Below are 25,381 nucleotides of genomic sequence, written 5' to 3'. Positions count from 1 at the left end.
CTACTTCAGCAGTTACTTGCGCTACATTTAGCAGTTACTTGCGCTACTTTATCAGTTACTTGCGCTCTTGTAGCAGTTACTTGCGTTACTTTAGCAGTTGAACTACATTTAGCAGTTACTTGCGCTACATTTAGCAGTTACGTGCGCTACTTTATCAATTACTTGCGCTCCTTTAGCAGCAGTTACTTGCGTTACTTTAGCAGTTGAACTACATTTAGCAGTTACTTGCGCTACATTTAGCAGTTACGTGCGCTACTTTATCAATTACTTGCGCTCCTTTAGCAGTTACTTACATTACTTTAGCAGTTGAGCTACATTTAGCAGTTACTTGTGCTACATTTAGCGGTAAGTTGCGCTACTTTAGCAAGTATTGTGAGAGGTGTGGCAACAGTGTGAGTGACGTCAGGTGTTGTTGTGGTGGTGAAGCTCCAACATTATCTTAAACTGCAAGTGTTGGAGGTTGTGAGGGAGGAAGGTAACACTGGTGAGTTGTGTTGGAGGTTGTGAGGGAGGAAGGTAACACTGGTGTGTTGTGTTGGAGGTTGTGAGGGAGGAAGGTAACACTGGTGATTTGTGTTGGAGGTTGTGAGGGAGGAAGGTAACACTGGTGAGTTGTGTTGGAGGTTGTGAGGGAGGAAGGTAACACTGGTGATTTGTGTTGGAGGTTGTGAGGGAGGAAGGTAACACGTGAGTTGTGTTGGAGGTTGTGAGGGAGGAAGGTAACACTGGTGAGTTGTGTTGGAGGTTGTGAGGGAGGAAGGTAACACTGGTGAGTTGTGTTGGAGGTTGTGAGGGAGGAAGGTAACACTGGTGAGTTGTGTTGGAGGTTGTGAGGGAGGAAGGTAACACTGGTGAGTTGTGTTGGAGGTTGTGAGGGAGGAAGGTAACACTGGTGAGTTGTGTTGGAGGTTGTGAGGGAGGAAGGTAACACTGGTGAGTTGTGTTGGAGGTTGTGAGGGAGGAAGGTAACACTGGTGAGTTGTGTTGGAGGTTGTGAGGGAGGAAGTAACACTGGTGAGTTGTGTTGGAGGTTGTGAGGGAGGAAGGTAACACTGGTGAGTTGTGTTGGAGGTTGTGAGGGAGGAAGGTAATGCTGGTGAGTTGTGTTGGAGGTTGTGAGGGAGGAAGTAACACTGGTGAGTTGTGTTGGAGGTTGTGAGGGAGGAAGGTAACACTGGTGAGTTGTGTTGGAGGTTGTGAGAGAGGAAGGTAATGCTGGTGAGTTGTGTTGGAGGTTGTGAGGGAGGAAGGTAACACTGGTGTGTTGTGTTGGAGGTTGTGAGGGAGGAAGGTAACACTGGTGAGTTGTGTTGGAGGTTGTGAGGGAGGAAGGTAACACTGGTGAGTTGTGTTGGAGGTTGTGAGGGAGGAAGGTAACACTGGTGAGTTGTGTTGGAGGTTGTGAGGGAGGAAGGTAACACTGGTGAGTTGTGTTGGAGGTTGTGAGGGAGGAAGGTAACACTGGTGAGTTGTGTTGGAGGTTGTGAGGGAGGAAGGTAACACTGGTGAGTTGTGTTGGAGGTTGTGAGGGAGGAAGGTAACGCTGGTGAGTTGTGTTGGAGGTTGTGAGGGAGGAAGTAACACTGGTGAGTTGTGTTGGAGGTTGTGAGGGAGGAAGTAACACTGGTGAGTTGTGTTGGAGGTTGTGAGGGAGGAAGTAACACTGGTGAGTTGTGTTGGAGGTTGTGAGGGAGGAAGGTAACACTGGTGAGTTGTGTTGGAGGTTGTGAGGGAGGAAGGTAACACTGGTGAGTTGTGTTGAAGGTTGTGAGGGAGGAAGTAACACTGGTGAGTTATGTTGGAGGTTGTGAGGGAGGAAGGTAACACTGGTGAGTTGTGTTGAAGGTTGTGAGGGAGGAAGGTAACACTGGTGAGTTGTGTTGGAGGTTGTGAGGGAGGAAGGTAACACTGGTGAGTTGTGAGGGAGGAAGGTAACACTGGTGAGTTGTGTTGGAGGTTGTGAGGGAGGAAGTAACACTGGTGAGTTGTGTTGGAGGTTGTGAGGGAGGAAGGTAACACTGGTGAGTTGTGTTGGAGGTTGTGAGGGAGGAAGGTAACGCTGGTGAGTTGTGTTGGAGGTTGTGAGGGAGGAAGGTAACACTGGTGTGTTGTGTTGGAGGTTGTGAGGGAGGAAGGTAACACTGGTGTGTTGTGTTGGAGGTTGTGAGGGAGGAAGTAACACTGGTGAGTTGTGTTGGAGGTTGTGAGGGAGGAAGGTAACACTGGTGAGTTGTGTTGGAGGTTGTGAGGGAGGAAGGTAACACTGGTGAGTTGTGTTGGAGGTTGTGAAGAGTGGTGGGGTGTGTTGTCCGGCACAGGAGCTGCGACTTAACCCCCACAACCACTACTAGGTGAGTACAAGAGTTGGTGATTATCACACAGCAGCGTTTTGTTGGGTTATTAATGGTGGTCGTCCGAGGATGATCCTCGGTCACAACTACCATAGGTAAGGTAGAGGTATATTAATGTTAGGAGTGTTGTCTGGGGTTCATAGTATCGTATCTTGGAAAGGACGCCAACATTTTGGGAAAATTTCTTAGTTATATGCTGGATGTGGAACTGAAATTTAAGATTGGAGTCAAGGTGACGACCTAGAAATTTTCCCTCAGTGTTTTATAATGGGTGAACAATTTATCAATATGTTTAGTTGGATATTTAATGCTCTGCTTCCAAAAAACATGAATTAAGTTTTGTCTGTATTGAGTGTAAGCTTGTTGATCGTCATCCAGTTTGATATTTTATGTAGCTCGCTGTTTACGGTATTACTAAGTATAGACGGGTTTGGGTGGTACAAGACTTAAGTGGTTTCATCTGTGAATAAAACTGGTTTATCAATCAATCAAAGTTTATTCTCTATAAGGATTACAATGCGGGGTTTACAGATTTTAGTTATTGTGTGGTTTACATGTAATAAAATACTAAGTACAGAGGGGGCCACTAGGACACCTAGCATGGCTAGGCATTTTGGGCAAACGTAAGATAAGATTAAGATAAGATTTCGTTCGGATTTTTAACCCCGGAGGGTTAGCCACCCAGGATAACCCAAGAAAGTCAGTGCGTCATCGAGGACTGTCTAACTTATTTCCATTGGGGTCCTTAATCTTGTCCCCCAGGATGCGACCCACACCAGTCGACTAACACCCAGGTACCTATTTGCTGCTAGGTGAACAGGACAACAGGTGTAAGGAAACGTGTCGAAATGTTTCCACCCGCCGGGAATCGAACCCGGGCCCTCCGTGCGTGAAGCGGGAGCTTTAGCCACCAGGCCACCAGGCCACCCAATTATTACAAATTATTACAAATTCTGGAGTAAGTTGACTAAATACTAAGTGACTAAATACTAGTTTGTGAGTTTAGCAATGTGAATGCTTTTGTTTTGGCATAATACATTGTTTCTATATTGGAGTATCATAGGCAAACTTGTGACTAGTTAGGAATCATTATTTTAAGATTAAGATTCGTATTTCTGTGATTATAGTCAAATGGGTGAGTGAGTGTAATTTTGAACCACCAGGTGGTTATCATGTAGTTAGTTGTCGGGGTGGATCAGGGAGATAAGATGTTTTCTAACGGTAGTTTTGAAGGTGATGAATGTGTCTGCAGTTCTAGAGTTTTCAGGGAGGGTGTTCCAGATTTTAGGGCCTTTGACATACATTGAATTTTTGTAAAGGTTTAGTCAGTAAGTAAGTATGTTTATTCAGGTACACACAAATACAGTTACATATGTTATCATACATAACAGTATATATGTGTAGAGAACCTACGATAACCAAAAAAAAAGTCAGAGTGACTTATTTCCATTGGGATCCTTTAAAGAGTCATGATGCAGTTGGGAGGTCATTGATGTAAATAAGAAAGATTAGAGGACCTACGACACTTCCCTGTGGCACTCCAACAACTACATGCTGAGTACTGGTGTATACATACTGTATTTGTGTATACATACTGGTGTCTACCACTAAGATAAGATTTTAGGTAATTGAAAGAGTGTCCTCTGACCCTGTAATGTTCTAGTTTTAGGTGCAAGATATTGTGGTCTACTGTATCAGATGCTTTCTGTAGGTCTGTGAAGAGCCCCAGAGGATATTAATTTTTTCAACTGCTGTATGTAGTATTTTGAGCATCTGAATAATTGCATCATTCGTGCTTTCTTTCTGCCTAAACCCACACTGTCAGGGGTTCAGTATGTTATGGGATAGCAGGTAGGAGTAGATTTGTTTATGAATTATTTTTTGAAGATTTTGGGGGGCAAAGACAAGTTAAATATTGGTCTGCCTTGTTTTTTAATGATTTAATTGTAAGTGAGACTTCAGTAGGATTTGTTGGTGCTATATATAGAGCGTAGTCTTGTGGCTGAGTATTTGCTTATGGGATTTTGCTTGCTAGTTTTAGTCCTGTAGTAGAAAAGAAGACATTAAGTTTGTTGCCAGTGTCTATAGGCTGTATGTGTGGTTCGTCTTGTTTTGCTAAGTTAATCTCTCTGTTTCTAGACAGTTTCCTTGAACCCAAAATTTCAGAGAGAGTTTTCCAGGTCTTTTTTATATCACCTTTTATTTCATTAAATCTGTTTACATAATACATTTTTTGGACTTCCTTATTAGATTAGTAAGTATTGAGGTGTATCGTTTAGTTAGTTCTTTTGTTATTAGGCCCTGTCTGAATTGTTTTTCATATAGATGTTTTTTGATGATGGATTTAAGCTTACTCTTTTAAGCCAGAGGCTGTTTAGTCTCTTTGCTGAGATCTGCTTTGTTTTCATTGGACAAAGTCTATTATAGGGGTTATTGGTTTTGTGTAGGAATATTTTGACACATTCATCAATATCATGGCTGTCCGCTAACTCACCCAGCCAGTCAGTGTTATGTAAGGCAGTAATAAAATTATATACTGATGTCTCATCGTGTAGGTGAAAAGAGATCTTAGTTGTGTCCTGAGGTAGTCTGCCTAAGTTGGTTATGAGAAAAGTTGGGTAGTGGTCTGTGATTATACCTGCTTTTAATGGGGATATAATATTGGTCCAGATATGATCAAGTAGTGAGGCACTTGTCTGTGTGATTCTTGTTAGTTTGGTTATAGATGGTAGTAGCAAGCAACTGCTCATAGTGTTTGTGAAATCAGCTACTCGGGGTCAGCTGCTTGAATGAGGTTTATATTAAAGTTAACAGCAAGTAACAGGTGGTGTTTATTCACCTCTGAGTCAGTTATCACGTTTCTTAAGTTGTCACTAAATGTGTAGGTATTAGTGTGAGGTAGTCTGTGGACTGTTAAATCATGTTTGAGCTAGGTTTCAGTGAGAATGATAAAGGATATGTTAACATTTAGAGAATTAAGAAGTGTGTGGAGGTCATCATGGTGTTTACTTAGTGATCTGATACTGTAATTTAATACAGTGGAACCTGGACTTAGGAGTTTAATCCGTTCCAATTTACTCATACAGTATATCAAATCAATTTTCCTCATTTAAATTAATTGAAAAACCATTAATCTGTTCCTGCACTCTGGAGACAAGACAAAATACTTGAATATGGTACTACTATCAAAAGTACGGATTATTTATCTATCACTTTTCATCTAATATGACATAATAAACATTATAATTAACACAGAAGCATGATATATACTCTAGAATGAATAAAATAGGCCTTAATATGGTGGCAGAGGCAGTGGCGGAAGCGTCCGCTATTTCCTGTCTAACTTTGACTATAGTATCTTCCCGTGCTCTTATTGTAAGAGAAAAGAGAGTATTTGTGAGGCTAATTGCAGAAATATCGTATATAAAAACACAATAAATCATAATACAGTACAGAATGTAAAGAAATGTTAAACTGTTTATATAAAGTGTATATGTACTTATATACTTGGAGTAGAGATAGTGGGGGAAGTTGAGGGTGAGGGAGGTTGAGGGTGAGGGAGGTTGAGGGTGAGGGAGGTTGAGGGTGAGGGAGGTTGAGGGTGAGGGAGGTTGAGGGTGGGGGTTGTTGAGGGTGAGGGAGGTTGAGGGTGAGGGAGGTTGAGGGTGAGGGAGGTTGAGGGTGAGGGAGGTTGAGGGTGAGGGAGGTTGAGGGTGAGGGAGGTTGAGGGTGTGGGATGTTGAGGGTGAGGGAGGTTGAGGGTGAGAGAGGTTGAGGGTGAGGGAGGTTGAGGGTGAGGGAGGTTGAGGGTGGGGGAGGTTGAGGGTGGGGGAGGTTGAGGGTGAGGGAGGTTGAGGGTGGGGGAGGTTGAGGGTGGGGGAGGTTGAGGGTGGGGGAGGTTGAGGGTGGGGGAGGTTGAGGGTGGGGGAGGTTGAGGGGGTGGGTGGTTGAGGGTGGGGGAGGTTGAGGGTGGGGGTGGTTGTGGGGGGGGTAGGTTGAGGGTGGGGGAGGTTGAGGGTGAGGGAGGTTGAGGGTGGGGGTTGTTGAGGGTGGGAGAGGTTGAGGGTGTTGGAGGTTGAGGGTGGGGGAGGTTGAGGGTGGGGGAGGTTGAGGGTGGGGAGGTTGAGGGTGAGAGAGGTTGAGGGTGGGGGGGGTTGAGGTTGGGGGAGGTTGAGGGTGAGGGAGGTTGAGGGTGGGGGTTGTTGAGGGTGGGGGAGGTTGAGGGTGGGGGAGGTTGAGGGTGGGGGAGGTTGAGGGTGGGGGAGGTTGAGGGTGGGGGAGGTCGAGGGTGGGGGAGGTTGAGGGTGAGAGAGGTTGAGGGTGAGGGAGGTTGAGGGTGGGGGAGGTTGAGGGTGAGAGAGGTTGAGGGTGAGGGAGGTTGAGGGTGAGAGGTTGAGGGTGAGGGAGGTTGAGGGTGAGGGAGGTTGAGGGTGAGGGAGGTTGAGGGTGCAGTGTATGATGTCAGTGGCTCTGTAAACCTCAAACAACAACATTGTTTTGTTTAATCACAGAACATAACTGACACAGCTTCAGTAACTACATATCGTAGATGTACTAAGCTGGTATTTCCTGGCTAAGTCCATGGAAATCATCATCTTGTTCTTCTCAGCACTGTCCTTTGCATTTATATTCGTAGGACCCATGGTTAGAAAAAAGAAATTTGGCCAAATGACTAAAAAATACAAGCAAGCACGAGAGAACTGCTCCCACAGCAATGTAAATATGCTCACTGCTTACTGGATGCTTTGGCATCAGCTGTGCCAACTAGCGGCACCATTCTGTATTGATATTATTACTTACGTATTATGTATTATTATTATTAGTAGTAGTAATTTAGGGAACTGAAGCTCTGTCATTATGATAATAATAATAATAATAATAATAATAATAATAATAATAATAATAATAATTTTTATTATTATTATTATTATTATTATTATTATTATTATTATTATTATTATTATTATTAATTAAAGTAACTGGAGCACAGATCCAATTTCCTAGATCAAGAGCCCCTCACCAGCATCAAGCAACCTTGACACTGGTGAGGGGCTCTTAATCTAGGGAATTGGATCTGTGCTCTAGTTACCTAAATTAATAATAATAATAGTAATACAGTGGACCCCCGCCTTACGATATTAATCCGTTACTAAGAGCTAATTGTAAACTGAAATTATCATTAGCCGAATTAATTTTCCCATAAGAAATAATGGAAATCAAATTAATCCGTTCCTGACACCTCAAAGTATGAAGAAAAAAATTTACCACATGAAATATTAATTTTAATACACACAAACTGAAGGAGACATGCACAATTACTACTCTACTAAGAATAGAATACATGACACTCACCTTTATTGAAGATCTGGTGATGATTGATGAGATGGGAGGAGGGGAGAGTGTGGAAGTTATTGTTTAGAAGGGGAATCCCCTTCCATTAGGACTTGAGGTAGCAAGTCCTTTTCCGGGGTTACTTCCCTTCTTCTTTTAATGCCACTAGGACCAGCTTGAGAGTCACTGGATCTCTGTCGCACAACAAATCTGTCCATAGAGCTCTGTACCTCCTGTTCCTTTTAGACTTTCCTAAAATGGCCCATAACATTGTCATTGTACAGGTTGCCAACACGGCTTGCAGTAGCTGTGTCAGGGTGATTTTCATCCGTAAAGGTTTGCAGTTCAATCCACTTTGCACACATTTCCTTAATCTCTTTTTTCAATTCCATACTAATTCTCACCCTTTTTATGGCACTAAAAGCTTTCTTGGGGCCCATGGTGACTTATTTTGCAGTTACAAGTACTAAAAACACTGGGATAATGTGAAATGTACCAAATGTATGCGTAGATGCGACTGCACTGGCTGGCTTGTAAACACTGGTGCTGAGGCCACACGTAGCACACGTCCCGGATGAATCACGTAAGGCGAGTTTTTTATCGTGAGGCGAGGCAAAATTTTTGCGTTCAAATGCTTTGTATGGCGGATTTAACGTAACATGATGCGTTCGTAAGGTGGGGATTCACTGTATTAATAAGAATAATAATAATAGTAACTAATAATAATAGTAACTAATAATAATAGTAACTAATAATAATAATATTATTAATATTATTATTATAATAACGAACGCCGCCAACTAAGTGCACTGTTTACCTCGCTGTGGGAGCAGTTCTCTCATGCCTTGCTTACATTTTTGACAGTCATTTGGCCAAATTTCATTTTTCTAAGCATGGGTCCTAAGAAAGCAAGTTTAAAAGACAGTGCTGAGAAGAAAGAGAAGAAAAAAGAGGATGATTTCCATGGAATTAAAGCATGAAATCATAGATAACAAGCGAGGTGTCCAGGTTTTGCGTTGATGGGGAAGCATGGGGAGCTGGCTCATAACTCAAATGTTGGCTCGTAACTCAGAACAAAAAATCGACCCAGGGAATGCTCGTATCTCAAAAAACTCGCACGTTGGCTCAAGGTTCCACTGTACTGTTATGTTCTTGTTAAAAAAAAACATCCGACGGGTGGGGTTAGAACCCGCGATCAGAGTCATAAAACTCCAGACTGACGCGTGTCATCGTGATTTCGTGAGTTACGTTCTTGTTGGCACTGAGTACAGCTTTAGCCTGACTGGCAGCGTAGTAATGGCTATTATTGTTAGGATTATTTGTGGTGTTTAATAAGAGGTTAATATCTGGATCAATATTTGCATTCATAAGAGTAATGGAGAATGTAACTAAGTATCAAAAGTAACTAAGGGATAAGCTGCTTTAGCACCTAATATTGCTGAATAATATAAACTGACAAACAATAATTTGAAAACAAATAAAACTAATTAATATTATTAATTGACAGTAGTATATAAGAAAACTATAATTATAATAAAAAAATGTGGGGGGGGGGGAGGTAAGTAGAGTAGGGCATTTGGAGTTGACTACATATTTATTTATTTATTTATTTAGTAATTTGAGCATACAGAGGTACAAAAAAATACAGGTAAGAGCAGCATGCCAAAGCCACTTATATGCATAGCATTATGGGCTGGCTTAAAATTAACTTAAGATTAACTAAGCAATGATGTAATCAGTGATAAAACATTATTGTAAACAGATAACAATAAAGCACAAATGAGTATTACAAAGACAGGTCATATGGTTGCATGCATTGTTGTACATTCAGTAGAATGGAGTATTCTGTTAGGTAGTGTATTTAAAAAATAACAAAGTTAGATTGGGTCTTAGGTTTAACATTTATGTGATATAATTGTGAGAAACATTTAAGATAAACAATTTATAAGGTCCAGTTATTCAGTATTTATTTGGTTTTGGGTGAGTAAGTGATCTTTGAGAAGAGACTTGAATTTATAAACAGGTAGTGTTTCTTTTATATTTACAGGTAATGAATTCCAGATTTTAGGGCCTTTTATGTGCATTGAGTTTTTGCATAGTGTGAGATGGACACGAGGAACATCAAAGAGTGATCTGTGCCTTGTGTTATGGTCATGTGTTCTGTTGAGGTTGGCAAGGAGATGTTTGAGGGGAGGGTTAATATCAGAGTTAAGTGTTCTATGTATGTAATAGGTGCAGTAATAAGTATGGATGTTTTGTATGGTGAGTAGGTTTAGTGTATTGAATATTGGTGGAGTGTGCTGCCTGTAGTGAGAATTTGTTATCATTCTGACTGCAGCCTTTTGTTGGGTAATTAGTGGTCTGAGATGGTTAATTGTTGTTGAGCCCCATGCACAAATTCCATAGGTGAGATAGGGGTAAATAAGAGAGTGATATAGGGCCAGGAGGGCTGACTGTGGAACATAGTACCGTATCTTCGATAGTATGCCTACAGTCTTGGAAATTTTCTTAGAAATTTGTTGTATATGTGTATGAAATTTGAGTCTATTATCAAGGTGGATTCCTAAGAATTTTCCCTCTGTTAGCTTTGTGATAGGTGATCCGTTTATCATTATGTTAAGAGGGACATCTGTAGCTCTGTTACCAAACTGAATGAAGTAGGTTTTGTCAATGTTTAGTGTAAGTTTGTTAGTCCTCATCCAGGTAGATATTTTCTGTAATTCGGTATTTACAGTATTGGCTAGTGTGACTGGGCTCGGGTGAGAGAAGACGTATGTAGTGTCATCTGCAAATAGTGTGGACCTTTTTTTGTTAGATAAATGGGAGCACTATAATTTTCAATACAATCTCATGACTGATAAGATTGTTATCAAGGCAGGAGATATAAAAAAAATGTATTTCACATACAAAAAAAATAAGAAATTCATTTACTTACCGATGATAAAACCTGGGTAAAAATGATTCAATAAAAGCTTATCTTGTTGTCTGTCTCTTTTGACCACAAAACTTTTTAAAATGCATTTCAGTTGCTATTATTATTATTATTATTATTATTATTATTATTATTATTATTATTATTATTATTATTATTATTATTATTATTATTGTCATTTTTTGCATCATTATATTTTGTAATATTTGCAACAATCTAATCTCATGTTATCCTGTATGACCCTTGTGGGTTTAATATTATTATTATTATGCATTGTAAAAGTGTGTTTCTCTATTTCCAGAAAGATCTTGTCCACTTACAACTCTTAATATAAGCAGATATGATGTGCACCTTCTGCTACAGGTAAGGAAGTTTAACCCTTAAACAGTCCAAAGAGATCGACGTTCAAATTCGTAGTGCTACAAAAGTAGATCTACTTTCTTTTATATATTTTCAAATATAACAAAAAAAAAATGTAGATAAAAGTTTTTTTACACGTTTTCAAATGTAAAACAAAAAAGAAGATCTACATTTTTTTACATACTTTCAGATGTTGAAAAAACGTATATATACGTTTGGACCATTTAAGGGTTAAAGCCAAAAACAGTGCCATAGTATTTTGATGTACTGGAGGGAGTAAATAAGTCCATACTGGAGAACATTACTATGTGAAGTACAAGAAGATAAGGTCAGTTTTACCATGCTTGTATTACTTTTCTGTAACCAACAGGTAACAAACGTGTCGCATCAAACGAGTCAAAATGGCGCCCACGCCAACCCCAATCCCATTGGAGAGTGGCAGCGGTGCAGGCACCATGGACTCTGTGGGGTCCATGGGAGGCCAGATGGGCACAATATCGCTTGGTGCCCTCATCCAGTACATCAACCAGAGGACATACTCAGACTTGCTCAACTTGGCAGAAATGTGAGTTTTATCCTTTGCACACTTGAAGTGAGAGTACCAATACAGTACAGTATACAGTAATGATTTTTTTTGTGGTAGAAATGTAAGTGTGACATCATTTTTTGTCGGAAATATGTACAATATTTCTGCATAGAATCCTATTTCTTTATGCAGTTTTACTTTGTGTGAAGTTACGTATGTGTTGTGTCCCTATATCTATCTGTTTACTACATATTGTATAAATCTGCTCACATGTGATCAGTCAGGTCAAGCACCAAATTATTTTTAATTCTATCTTATTAACCCTTTGACTGTCGCGACCCCAAATCCTAAAGTGTCTCTCTGTGTCGCAAAATTTTTGAAAAGAAAAATCTTATGAATTGATAGAGAATTTTTTCCCGATGTTAATGACACCAAAACTATGAAATTTGATGGAAAACTCATGGAATTACACTCTCACAAAGTTAGCAATCTCGGTGATGTTTACACATTGGCGATTTCGCCCACTTTGAGCCCTATTTTCAGCCAATTCCATTGTTCCAGTCGACCAAATTCATAGTAATTTCTTTAGAACTCCATTTGTTCTATCGATTGAGTACACGAAACTGCCCATTTACTGATTTCAACTACCCATTAAAGTGGTCAGAAATTGGCAATTTGGCCAATTTCACGCAAATTACAAAAGATGCCAGTTTCAAAACAGGGTCCAGAATGAATAATGCAGATATTCCTGGCACTAAAATAGCATTTTCTCTGTTCTTTAATCACATCTCAGGGCCCCTCTTATATTACTCTTGCTTTCTATTTTGAATTTTTATTCACACAAAAAATAGAGGATTTACTGTTATGCAGACTACTGCATTATTGTAATAATTGAATAAATAATGTCAACTCATTCATGACTGTGTATTAGAATGGCTAATTGGACACTTATTGGACAATGACATCATTTGTTTACTCTTGAACATCAGGAAAAATCGAACATTTCCGCCATTTTGAGCTCAATTTCAAGATACTTTTCATCATGAAACCAATCACAATCATCTCTGTTTCTATAAAAAGTTTTCCATTCTGTCAAGTGAGACCAAGAAAACGAGAATACAACCAAAAATACTATATGAAAATGCGCCTCAAATTTGGCATTTTAATCCAAAAATAAGGACCGAGTTTTTTTTTTCTCATTGTGCACTGAGTGCTGCAAGATTTTTTTATACTGTGCACACTGACCACACAGACCCATTTTCTCATATGTGGGGCTTCCAGCTTTCTCCCGCTTGATTTGACGGCGCTAGAATTTTGGAGTATAAATACAGTAGGGCCCCGCTTCACACGTTCCGCTGTTACGGTCATTTCAAATTATGACCAAAACTCTATATGGCTCCCCCACCTGATTTTCTGATACGGTCACCGAGCCCCACCCGGTTTGTTTACATTCTCCGTGAGCTCTGTAAGCACTAAGTCTCTCCATTATGTTTGGAAACGCCAAAATTTCAAGTGTTTTTAAAAGTTGTTTCATGTTTTATATATACTCTGATAATTATACTTATGTATACCTGTACCTAAATAAACTTATACACTGTGCTGGTGTGCATGTACACATTGAAGTCAGTAAGTGTCTCGTGTCTCGAGATGCCATATTAGTAATGATAATAATAATAATACTCAATAATAATCACCGAGCCTCATTAAATGTCGTATATTGCATTAATATACGCATTTTCATTAATCCATCTATAATATTTTTTCAAAATTATATAATAAACATGATACATAACATATAAAGATGATAAATACACCCCACAGTAGAATAAATAAACATATATGTGAACAGTATTTAGATAAAGGTAGGGAAGTTTTTATTGCATTTATGGATTTAGAAAAGGCATATGATAGAGTGGATAGAGGAGCAATGTGGCAGATGTTGCAAGTATATGGAATAGGTGGTAAGTTACTAAATGCTGTTAAGAGTTTTTATGAGGATAGTGAGGCTCAGGTTAGGGTGTGTAGAAGAGAGGGAGAATACTTCCCGGTAAAAGTAGGTCTTAGACAGGGATGTGTAATGTCACCATGGTTGTTTAATATATTTATAGATGGGGTTGAAAAGAAGTAAATGCTAGGGTGTTCGGGAGAGGGGTGGGGTTAAATTATGGGGAATCAAATTCAAAATGGGAATTGACACAGTTACTTTTTGCTGATGATACTGTGCTTATGGGAGATTCTAAAGAAAAATTGCAAAGGTTAGTGGATGAGTTTGAGAATGTATGTAAAGGTAGAAAGTTGAAAGTGAACATAGAAAAGAGTAAGGTGATGAGGGTATCAAATGATTTAGATAAAGAAAAATTGGATATCAAATTGGGGAGGAGGAGTATGAAAGATGTGAATGTTTTCAGATACTTGGGAGTTGACGTGTCGGCGGATGGATTTATGAAAGATGAGGTTAATCATAGAATTCATGAGGGAAAAAAGGTGAGTGGTGCGTTGAGGTATATGTGGAGTCAAAAAACGTTATCTATGGAGGCAAAGAAGGGAATGTATGAAAGTATAGTAGTACCAACACTCTTATATGGATGTGAAGCTTGGGTGGTAAATGCAGCAGCGAGGAGACGGTTGGAGGCAGTGGAGATGTCCTGTCTAAGGGCAATGTGTGGTGTAAATATTATGCAGAAAATTCGGAGTGTGGAAATTAGGAGAAGGTGTGGAGTTAATAAAAGCATTAGTCAGAGGGCAGAAGAGGGGTTGTTGAGGTGGTTTGGTCATTTAGAGAGAATGGATCAAAGTAGAATGACATGGAAAGCATATAAATCCATAGGGGAAGGAAGGAGGGGTAGGGGTTGTCCTCGAAAGGGTTGGAAAGAGGGCGTAAAGGAGGTTTTGTGGGCGAGGAGCTTGGACTTCCAGGAAGCGTGCATGAGCGTGTTAGATAGGAGTGAATGGAGACGAATGATACTTGGGACCTGACGATCTGTTGGAGTGTGAGCAGGGTAATATTTAGTGAAGGGATTCAGGGAAACCGGTTATTTTCATATAGTCAGACTTGAGTCCTGGAAATGGGAAGTACAATGCCTGCACTTTAAAGGAGGGGTTTTGGGATATTGGCAGTTTGGAGGGATATGTTGTGTATCTTTATACGTATATGCTTCTAAACTGTTGTATTCTGAGCACCTCTGCAAAAACAGTGATAATGTGTGAGTGTGGTGAAAGTGTTGAATGATGATGAAAGTATTTTCTTTTTGGGGATTTTCTTTCTTTTTTGGGTCACCCTGCCTCGGTGGGAGACAGCCGACTTGTTGAAAAAAAAAAAAATATGAAATGCGGTAGCCAGACAGCTTGTACGAGTGATGGCAAGAATAACATTTTCTCTAGTCCAACATAAGAGAAAATGTGTTACTGGGCATGACTCTAGAAAATTATTCCATTTGTATGCCTTCACTCAGAGCGTCATTTCTTCTAAAAATGGTGTTACATGAGAATGGGAGTGTTCCTCTTTATTTATTCTTCCGTATCAACGTAGAGACAGCTTGTATTCAATGTAACTTGTATACAAACCAGACGTGTTCACCTGGTTTATTTACAAAACTCGCATATGCCTGTTTGTTTACATAACTCCGTGAGTGTCCTCTTTCATGTACTCATTCTCTCTCTCTCTCTCTCTCTCTCTCTCTCTCTCTCTCTCTCTCATTTATTCGTTTTATTTTGTTTATTCACCTCTGACCCTACATTAAGTCTACAAATATTTTAAGGTAAGTAATGAGTGAACTGTATATGCATTTTATTGTTCTGGGATGCTTAACCCTTCCAGGGTTTCAGCCATACTAGTAAGGCTTACGCACAAGGGTTTTTGACGTACTAGTACGCCTAAATTCTAGCGCCCTCAAATCTAGTGAGAGAGCTGGTAGGCCTACATACGAAAGAATGGGTCTATGTGGTTAGTGTGCACAGTATAAAAAAAATCCTTTTTTTTTTTTTTTTTTTCACATGTGGGTAGCGTGACAGTGTCAGCGTGCCTCGTTGTGCTCCGGGTTTTCTGGTGTTTTCACGGTGGCTCTTACGTGCTAGAACTTTAATTTGTGTCATCAATCCTATACGATACATCCCTCTAGCGCCTGGAACCAATCTTGGGCGGAAAACATTATATACTGAGTCAAAAAAGGAGAATTAGTGTGCACTACCTAGCAGAGTTTACTGCCAGAGGGGAATCATAGGCCTGTGTCCCGTGTGAAAAAATAATAATAATTGAACTTTGTGTCAGAGGAAAGAAAGTCTCCCTGAAAACATTGAGTATACATAGTGTATAGTGTATACTACAGTGGCTCCCTAGTATATTGATGATAAAGGCTAAAGTGTCATTTGAAAACAGGTGAATTTGTAAATGAAGTGATAAGCCTATAGAGGCAGGTGCCAGAAGTCGCCAGAAACTTACCACAGGTCAGCTGTTTTTAATAATCTTCCTGGCCTGCTAGTGTACTCGCATATAATCTAGTGATACCAGTGAATAGCAGAATACAGTGTTGTAGTAGCAACTAACCAGTATTATAATGGTACTTAGTGGAGTGGAGTGACTTTCATTAGTTTCTTTTTTCTTGAAATACCAGACATATACTGTGAATTTCATATAACCTGTAGTTACCAGCGGTCGCAATATACACAACGAGAAGCAATTATTACTCCAGAAAAAGCGTCCTTCCTCCAAAATTTGCACCAGTCAACTATAGTGATAATATAGCATTTATTGTGGTGGAGACGGAAAAAAAAAAAATAGAAAAGCTAGATACAGCGATTGATAAACAAGGGTTGAGGTCGACCGTTCGTCACTGTAGGAGTTGCCAGCAGTCACCGGCTCTTCAACACGCAAGTTATACTTTTGTATCAATCAAATCACATATTACTCGGGTAGATAATTTCCAGTAGATCCTTCATGTGTTAGCTCAAATCACCGACCAGTATGGTTTAAATAAGTGACCACTGATCAGATCTGATCAGACTGGTCCGAACCCTTGACTGGTCCGAAGACTGGTCCGAACCCTTGACTGGTCCGAACCCTTGACTGGTCCGAACCCTTGACTGGTCCGAACCCTGGACTGGTTTCAAACGGTTTCGTTGTGCACTACCTAGCAGGTTATTAATAGAATATTCAAGAGGTTGCTAGTAGAATTGCAGTAAATCAACCATTCAAATCATTATGAAGCTGTGTGTAGTCTGTGGTCAGTCAAACAAACGGGCTTCCACATGCATAAATTGTCATTTTTGTGGAAATTGGTGTCACGCCCCTTGTGCAGATATCCAAGAACTAGCTACAAGCAGTATTAAAACAGGGAAGTGTTTTTGGGTATGCCCAAATGAGATAAATCTGTGGACTAAAATCACAAGGGTATTAAAAGAGGTCAACATCAAAGCTGCTTTCATAGAAAACCTGGAAGCTTTCTACAACAGATGGGAACATAAAAAGTCTGGGCTGAATGGTACTGCCCTTGATACTGGCCATGTAGTCAGAAACTGTAAGGCTGGAGATGATGTCCTGGTAGTCAGTAAATGGGGGGCTGATAGTGCTGTCCTGGGAGACAGTAATGGTGAAGCTGGAGGTGCTGTCCTGGGAGACAGTAATGGTGAAGCTGGAGGTGCTGTCCTGGGAGACAGTAATGGTGAAGCTGGAGATGCTGTCCTGGGAGACAGTAATGGGGAAGCTGGAGATGCTGTCCTGGGAGACAGTAATGGTGAAGCTGGAGATTTTGTCCAGGTAGTCGGGAATTATACGCAGGAAGGAATACATATAAATGACCTCATAGGGGACAGGAGCCATAGTAGGGAAACAAGTGTAGTCAAAGATAAGATAAAACCAATATTGCAAACTAGAAATACCGCAGGAAATAGCAAACAAGAGGACTCCACTAGCAATAGTGAGGATATATTACCAAAAACAACTGGTGGGAGCTCCATTGTTGGTGCTAGGGAGGATAGAAGTAAGACAGGGAAACATGCACCAACAGGGAATACAGTCACAGAAACCCAAGGCAAACGGAAACCAAGCCTGTGCACATACTATGCACTCGGTATCTGCTGGCATGGGAAATCTGGAAAAACAGATGGGACGTGCAACTATGACCACCCTAGAAAATGCCATGCCCATATGACAACAGGAAAATGCAAACTCCCTTCCTGTAAGCTTTTTCACCCTGAACTGTGTACCTCTTCAGTACAGGAAAGACTGTGCTATAACTTAAATTGCCAGGCATACCATCTAAAGGGGACAAAAAGATACAAAACATCCAGGCCATGGGAAAACCTGGGTAGCCACAGCCACTCAAGAGGGAGAGGTTTTTTAGTGCCAGGAAGGAAAAAAAACTGGCAGGAAATGGCAGAAATCGTACACCAAATCCAGTCATTCCTGGAGTGGAACCACAGTCGATGGCCTCCACTCCAAACCAACAGATACAGATACTAATGCCGGAAAAAAAATCCCCCCCCAGTACCAACAATACCACCAGTCCGATAACATTCTTCTTTGCAAATATACAGGGTCTAAAGCCAGCAACAAACAACAAAATACCTTTCATCCGTGGACTGCTTGCAGAGGCAAAGGCAATGTTCGCGGCTTTCACTGAGACCCACATAAAGGATCACTTGGACAACGAAATATGGATCCCAGGTTACAACCTATACAGATGTGACAGAGTGAACAGGCAAAAGGGGGGGGGGGGTTGGCCTGTACATTGCAGAGTCACTTGTTTGCACAGAACTGCTAAATGCCTCAAATGATGTAGTGGAAGTTTTAGCAGTAAAGGTCGAGAACCAAAACCTAGTCATTGTGGTAGTCTACAAGCCTCCGGATGCAACATCCCAGCAATTCCAGGAACAGCTGTTAAAAATTGACCACTGTCTGGAAAACCTTCCAGCTCCTGCACCCAACATCTTGCTCCTGGGGGATTTCAACTTAAGGCACCTAAAATGGAGGAATATAGCAAATAATATTGTTGCAGTAATAACACCAGGAGGCAGCTCTGATGAAAACTCACACTCACGCGAGCTTTTAAATCTCTGCACAAAATTCAATTTAAACCAGCAAATAATAGAGCCTACTAGACTGGAGAATACACTAGACCTCATCTTCACTAACAATGATGATCTGATAAGAAATGTCACCATATCAAAAACAATATACTCAGATCACAACATAATTGAGGTTCAGTCATGTATGCGCGGAGCCCCAGACCGACATAATGAGATTAGTCACGAGGGAGCATTCACCAAATTCAACTTCAATAACAAAAACATAAAGTGGGACCAAGTAAACCAAGTCCTAACCGATATAAGCTGGGAAGATATACTAAGCAACACAGACCCCAACTTATGCCTAGAACAGATTAACTCGGTGGCACTCGATGTATGCACAAGGCTTATTCCTCTAAGAAAAAGGAGGAGTAGATGTAAAACAGAAAGAGACAGGCGCTCCCTTTACAGGCGACGGAAAAGAATAACAGAGCAGCTAAAAGAGGTCAATATATCTGAAATGCGTAGGGAGACACTGGTCAGAGAAATAGCAAGCATCGAACTTAAGCTAAAAGAATCCTTTAGGAGTCAGGAATCGCGGGAAGAACTAAAAGCCATAAATGAAATCGAAAGAAACCCAAAGTATTTCTTCTCCTATGCCAAATCAAAATCGAGAACAACGTCCAGTATTGGGCCCCTACTTAAACAAGATGGGTCCTACACAGATGACAGCAAGGAAATGAGTGAGCTACTCAAGTCCCAATATGACTCAGTTTTTAGCAAGCCGCTAACCAGACTGAGAGTCGAAGATCAAAATGAATTTTTTATGAGAGAGCCACAAAATTTGATTAACACAAGCCTATCCGATGTTATCCTGACGCCAAATGACTTCGAACAGGCGATAAATGACATGCCCATGCACTCTGCCCCAGGGCCAGACTCATGGAACTCTGTGTTCATCAAGAACTGCAAGAAGCCCCTATCACGAGCCTTTTCCATCCTATGGAGAGGGAGCATGGACACGGGGGTCGTCCCACAGTTACTAAAAACAACAGACATAGCCCCACTCCACAAAGGGGGCAGTAAAGCAACAGCAAAGAACTACAGACCAATAGCACTATCATCCCATATCATAAAAATCTTTGAAAGGGTCCTAAGAAGCAAGATCACCACCCATCTAGAAACCCATCAGTTACACAACCCAGGGCAACATGGGTTTAGAACAGGTCGCTCCTGTCTGTCTCAACTATTGGATCACTACGACAAGGTCCTAAATGCACTAGAAGACAAAAAGAATGCAGATGTAATATATACAGACTTTGCAAAAGCCTTCGACAAGTGTGACCATGGCGTAATAGCGCACAAAATGCGTGCTAAAGGAATAACAGGAAAAGTCGGTCGATGGATCTATAATTTCCTCACTAACAGAACACAGAGAGTAGTCGTCAACAGAGTAAAGTCCGAGGCAGCTACGGTGAAAAGCTCTGTTCCACAAGGCACAGTACTCGCTCCCATCTTGTTCCTCATCCTCATATCCGACATAGACAAGGATGTCAGCCACAGCACCGTGTCTTCCTTTGCAGATGACACCCGAATCTGCATGACAGTGTCTTCCATTGCAGACACTGCAAAGCTCCAGGCGGACATCAACCAAATCTTTCAGTGGGCTGCAGAAAACAATATGAAGTTCAACGATGAGAAATTTCAATTACTCAGATATGGTAAACATGAGGAAATTAAATCTTCATCAGAGTACAAAACAAATTCTGGCCACAAAATAGAGCAAAACACCAATGTCAAAGACCTGGGAGTGATCATGTCGGAGGATCTCACCTTCAAGGACCATAACATTGTATCAATCGCATCTGCTAGAAAAATGACAGGATGGATAATGAGAACCTTCAAAACTAGGGAGGCCAAGCCCATGATGACACTCTTCAGGTCACTTGTTCTATCTAGGCTGGAATATTGCTGCACACTAACAGCACCTTTCAAGGCAGGTGAAATTGCCGACCTAGAAAATGTACAGAGAACTTTCACGGCGCGCATAACGGAGATAAAACACCTCAATTATTGGGAGCGCTTGAGGTTCCTAAACCTGTATCCCCTGGAACGCAGGAGGGAGAGATACATGATTATATACACCTGGAAAATCCTAGAGGGATTAGTACCGAACTTGCACACGAAAATCACTCGCTACGAAAGCAAAAGACTTGGCAGACGATGCACCATCCCCCCAATGAAAAGCAGGGGTGTCACTAGCACTTTAAGAGACCATACAATAAGTGTCAGGGGCCCGAGACTGTTCAACTGCCTCCCAGCACACATAAGGGGGATTACCAACAGACCCCTGGCAGTCTTCAAGCTGGCACTGGACAAGCACCTAAAGTCAGTTCCGGATCAGCCGGGCTGTGGCTCGTACGTTGGTTTGCGTGCAGCCAGCAGCAACAGCCTGGTTGATCAGGCTCTGATCCACCAGGAGGCCTGGTCACAGACCGGGCCGCGGGGGCGTTGACCCCCGGAACTCTCTCCAGGTAAACTCCAGGTAATGAGGAAAAAAAAAATTTGTCCGTGTTTTTGGATTAAAACAGCGACTTTGCACTGTATTTTCTTATGGTATTTATTGTTGTATTCTAGTTTTCCTGGTCTCATTTTATAGAATGGAAGGCATGTTACAGAAATTGAGATGATTTTGACTGGTTTTACAATCAAAAGTACCTTGAAATTGAGCTCAAAGTAGCAGAAATGTTTGATTTTTACCAAAGTTCAAAAGTAAACAAATCATGCTAAGCGTCCAATACACGTCAACTGGTGAGTCTAATATTCTTTCACAAGTGCGCCGATATTATTTATACCATTTCTACACTAGTACAGTAGTCTGCATAACAGTAATTCTTCTATTTTTTGTGAGAATAAAAATTCAAAATGGAAAGCAAAAGAATGTAAGAGGGGCATGGGGACGTGACTAATGAACAGAGGAAATGTTATTTTAGTGCCAGGAATGTCTTTCTTGTTTATTCTGGACCCTATTTGGAAATTGGCATCTTTTGAAATTTGTGAGACATTGGCAAAATTGCTAAATTCTGACCACTGTACTGGATAGTTGAAATCAGTAAATGGGTGGTTTCTTGGACTCATTCGATAAAAAAAAATGGAATTCTAGCAAAATAGTTATGATATTTGTCGACTAGTACACTGGAATTAGCCAAAAATAGGGCTCAAAGTGGGCAAAATCGCCGATGTGTAAACATCATCGAGACCGCTAACTTCGCAAGAGCATAATTCCGTAAGTTTTCCATCAAATTTCATACTTTTGGTGTCATTATGATCGGGAAAAGATTCTCTATCTTTTCATAAGAAATTTTTTTTTTTTTTTAAATTTGGCGACCCTGAGAACAAGTCTCAGAGAGGGCCTGGCGACCCTGAAAGAGCTAAATGTCATAGAATATGTGTGGGTGGGTTGGCCTGGTATGGTAGCCTGGCTGGCTACCATACATACCACACTTGATTTCTTACAATAAATACTACTCATTTCACCCTAGATTAAGACTATAAATATTTTAAGGTCAGTAATGAGTGTACTATATGTGTATTTTACCTTTTTATTGTTTTTAATATCTAGTTCTATTGCTAACTTAATATATGTTAATGTAAACTTGTTATCTAGCATTTATAAGTGGAAAAAAAGGGTGTTCCACTTTACGGCAATTTCCGCTTTACAGCAGTAGCCTGGAACATAACCTGCCATATAGTGGGCCCTACTGTACGCAAAAAACACTGGCTCATAAGACATATATACAGTGGACCCCCGCATAACGATCACCTCCGAATGCGACCAATTATGTAAGTGTATTTATGTAAGTGCGTTTGTACGTGTATGTTTGGGGGTCTGAAATGGACTAATCTACTTCACAATATTTCTTATGGGAACAAATTCGGTCAGTACTGGCACCTGAACATACTTCTGGAGAGAAAAAATATCGTTAACCGGGGGTCCACTGTATATGATCAAAACAGTCAAAGGGTTAAATACTACTCTGAGCTGGTTATTTTGACATAAGAAGGCACAGCAGGAGGTCTGCTGACCTGTGCTCACTTTATGTACTCATGTATATGTGGTTGCAGGGGCCCAGTCTCAGCTTCTGACACCACCTTTCAACTTTCTGCATCCTAGACTCTCTCTTAGCCTTGTGGGCCCTGCTGTACCTACTTCTACTTCTTCCTCTTGTTTATTGTAATAAACAGAATAGAAAAAATCAGCTCTAATATACATTATTTAATTATGCATACTGGTCAGAGAGCCCGTAGTAAGTCCAAGTCGTTGGTAAACGAGTACGTCACTAAGGGAGGAGAGGCTGTATTGCAGTCTGATAGAACTTTGTATCATATTTCTGAGGAGCACTAAGCAGGGCCCCTTTCTTTGTTTTTCTTAAGTCTACCATACTTTATGCTAGCATTCTTCCCTTACCTGATGTCCTTCAAACCCCACCACCATACTCTGCTGATGTCCTTCATCACTACCACCATACTCTGCTGATGTCCTTCATCACTACCACCATACTCTGCTGATGTCCTTCATCACTGGCACCATACTTTGCCACCTCTCCACCACTGTCTTTCACCACATACTTTCCTCACCATCTTTCACCACATACTTCACCATCTTTCACTGCATACTTTCCTCACCATCTCTAACCACATACTTTCCTCACCATCTTTGACCCCTGGTTATCGTAATTAATCCATTCCAGAGAGAGTGACTAAACCTGAATCTGACGATATCCGAATTCATTTTCCCTATAAGAAATAATGTAAACCCAATTAATCTGTTCCAGACACCCAAAAGTATTAAAAAAAATAATTTTTTTACATGAAATATACATTTCCCTACACAGAAAACAATGAGACATGCAGAATAAAACAGTAATAAAATGACGCTTACCTTTATTGAAGACGTGTTGATGTATGGAAGACGGGAGGAGGGGAGAGGATGGAGGAATTACTATTGTTTGGAAGGGGAACCCCCTTCCATAAAGACTTCAGGTACCAAGTCCTTTTCTGGGGTTACTTCCCTTCTTTGTTTTTTAATGTCACTAGGACCAGCTTGAGAGCCATTGGACCCCTGTCACTCAAAAAATTGTTCCAGAGAGCTCTGTATCTGGCTTTTCTTTAAAATTTCCCTAAAATGGGACACAACATTGTCATTGTACATGTTGCCAATACGGCCTATAACAGCTTTGTCCTTAATCTTTGAAGAAGGCACCTTCCATCTCTCTTTCTCTTCCTCTGAAGCAATTTCCCGAGCTGTGGTCTGTTGCTGTTGCAGATGAAGCTCTTGCAGCTCTTCAGTGGTTAGCTCTTCATTGTGGTCCTCCACCAACTCTTCCACATCCTGGCCACTCGCATCCAACCCCATGGAATTCTCCAATGCCACAATACTTTCCACAACTGCCATAGGCTCTTCAGGGTCGGCCACAAACCCTTCAAAATCCCTCTCTTGAACACATTCTGGCAACAATTTTCTCCAAGCAGAGTTCAAAGTCCTGGAAGTCACTCCCTCCCAAGCTTTACCTATAAGATTTATGCACTTGAGGGTCAATTGAGTGTCTGAAGTCACATCAAAGCACCTTTGAAACATTGCTTTGGTGTACAGTTTTTTGAAGTTTGAAATGACCTGCTGGTCCATGGGCTGGTTGAGAGGAGTGATATTAGGTGGCAAGAACTTCACTGTGATGAAATGAAACTCTTCACCATTTGCTCTTCCAAGTCTGGAGGATGAGCAGGAGCATTGTCCATTACCAGGAGGCACTTGAGTTCCAATTTATTTTCCAGGATGATTTTCTTCATACTGGGGCCAAACAATTCATTGAACTAATCAAGGAAAATATCCCTCTTGACCTGTGCCTTACTGTTTGCCTTCCTCATCGCACACGTTACTCTTGGTGACATTGTTTTTCTTGAACACTGGGATTTTCAGAGTGATATGCCAGTAAAGGCTTCACTTTGAAATCCCCACTAGCATTATTACAGAACATGGGAGTTAGCCTGTCTTTCATAGGCTTGTGTCCTGGGAGTGCCTTTTCCTCCTGCGTGATGTAGGTCCTCTTTGGCATTTTCTTTCAAAAGAGACCTGTTTTGTCACATTGAACACTTGTTGGAGTTTGAATTGTTCATCCTCTATGTACCCCTTGGATTCCTGAACATATTTTTCAGCCACATATTTGTCAGAACTTCCAGCCTCACCATGCCTTACCACACTGTGTATGCCACTATGCTTTTTAAATCTCTCAACCCAGCCTTTGCTGGCCTTAAATTCACTAACATCAGCACTAGTTCCAGACGTTTTCTTTACGAGATCTGCATGCAACTGCCTTGCCTTTTCACAAATTATTGACTGCATAACACTATCTCCTGATAATTGTTTCTTCTTGTTCCACACCAACAACAAAGTCTCCACATCTTCAAGTATTTGTGATCTCTGTTTTGTGAGCATATTTGCACCTTTCGCAACAACAGCTTCCTTGATTTTCTTTTTCTTGGCCACGATGGAAGTGATGGTTGTATGGGGTTTGTTATAAAACCTGGCAAGCTCTGCCACACGTACTCCACTTTCGTATTTTGGAATGATGTCTTTCTTGAATTTTATAGTGTTTCTCACCTTCTTTACCAAAGGGCTGGTACTAGAAGCTTTCTTTGGGCCCATGGTGGCTTATTTAGCAGTTGCAAGCACTAAAAAGAATGGAAAATATGAAATGTATCGTATGTACGTGTGGGATCGTGCTCTCTGGATCATAAACAATGGCACACTGGCTGTAAATGGTGTGTCAGGCCGCTGTTGCCACGCGGATGCGTTCAGGACGAATGACTATTACCAAGCTC

At 41.0% G+C, this 25,381-nt stretch overlaps 1 protein-coding gene across 4 annotated transcripts in view; it reads left to right on the top strand.

The window, feature by feature from the left end:
• Window positions 1–379: 379 nt before the first annotated feature.
• Window positions 380–25,381, top strand: part of MED14 (mediator complex subunit 14) — a 532,798-nt gene continuing 507,796 nt past the window's right edge. For 2 of the 4 annotated variants that reach the window (XM_070095607.1, XM_070095604.1), the window contains exons 1-3: window positions 380–484; window positions 10,916–10,977; window positions 11,345–11,539. In XM_070095607.1, coding sequence (XP_069951708.1) covers window positions 11,376–11,539 — 164 coding nt within the window. In that variant the 5' untranslated portion in view covers window positions 380–484; window positions 10,916–10,977; window positions 11,345–11,375. Of the gene's footprint in view, window positions 485–2,229; window positions 2,267–10,915; window positions 10,978–11,344; window positions 11,540–25,381 lie in introns of those variants that run through there. The other 2 variants (XM_070095606.1, XM_070095605.1) reach the window with 2 other exon arrangements.

Source organism: Cherax quadricarinatus, chromosome 50 (assembly GCF_038502225.1).
Source record: "Cherax quadricarinatus isolate ZL_2023a chromosome 50, ASM3850222v1, whole genome shotgun sequence".
Taxonomy (NCBI): domain Eukaryota; kingdom Metazoa; phylum Arthropoda; class Malacostraca; order Decapoda; family Parastacidae; genus Cherax; species Cherax quadricarinatus.
The sequence above is the reverse complement of the archived record's forward strand: the minus strand, read 5'-3'. Positions and strand labels throughout refer to the sequence as shown.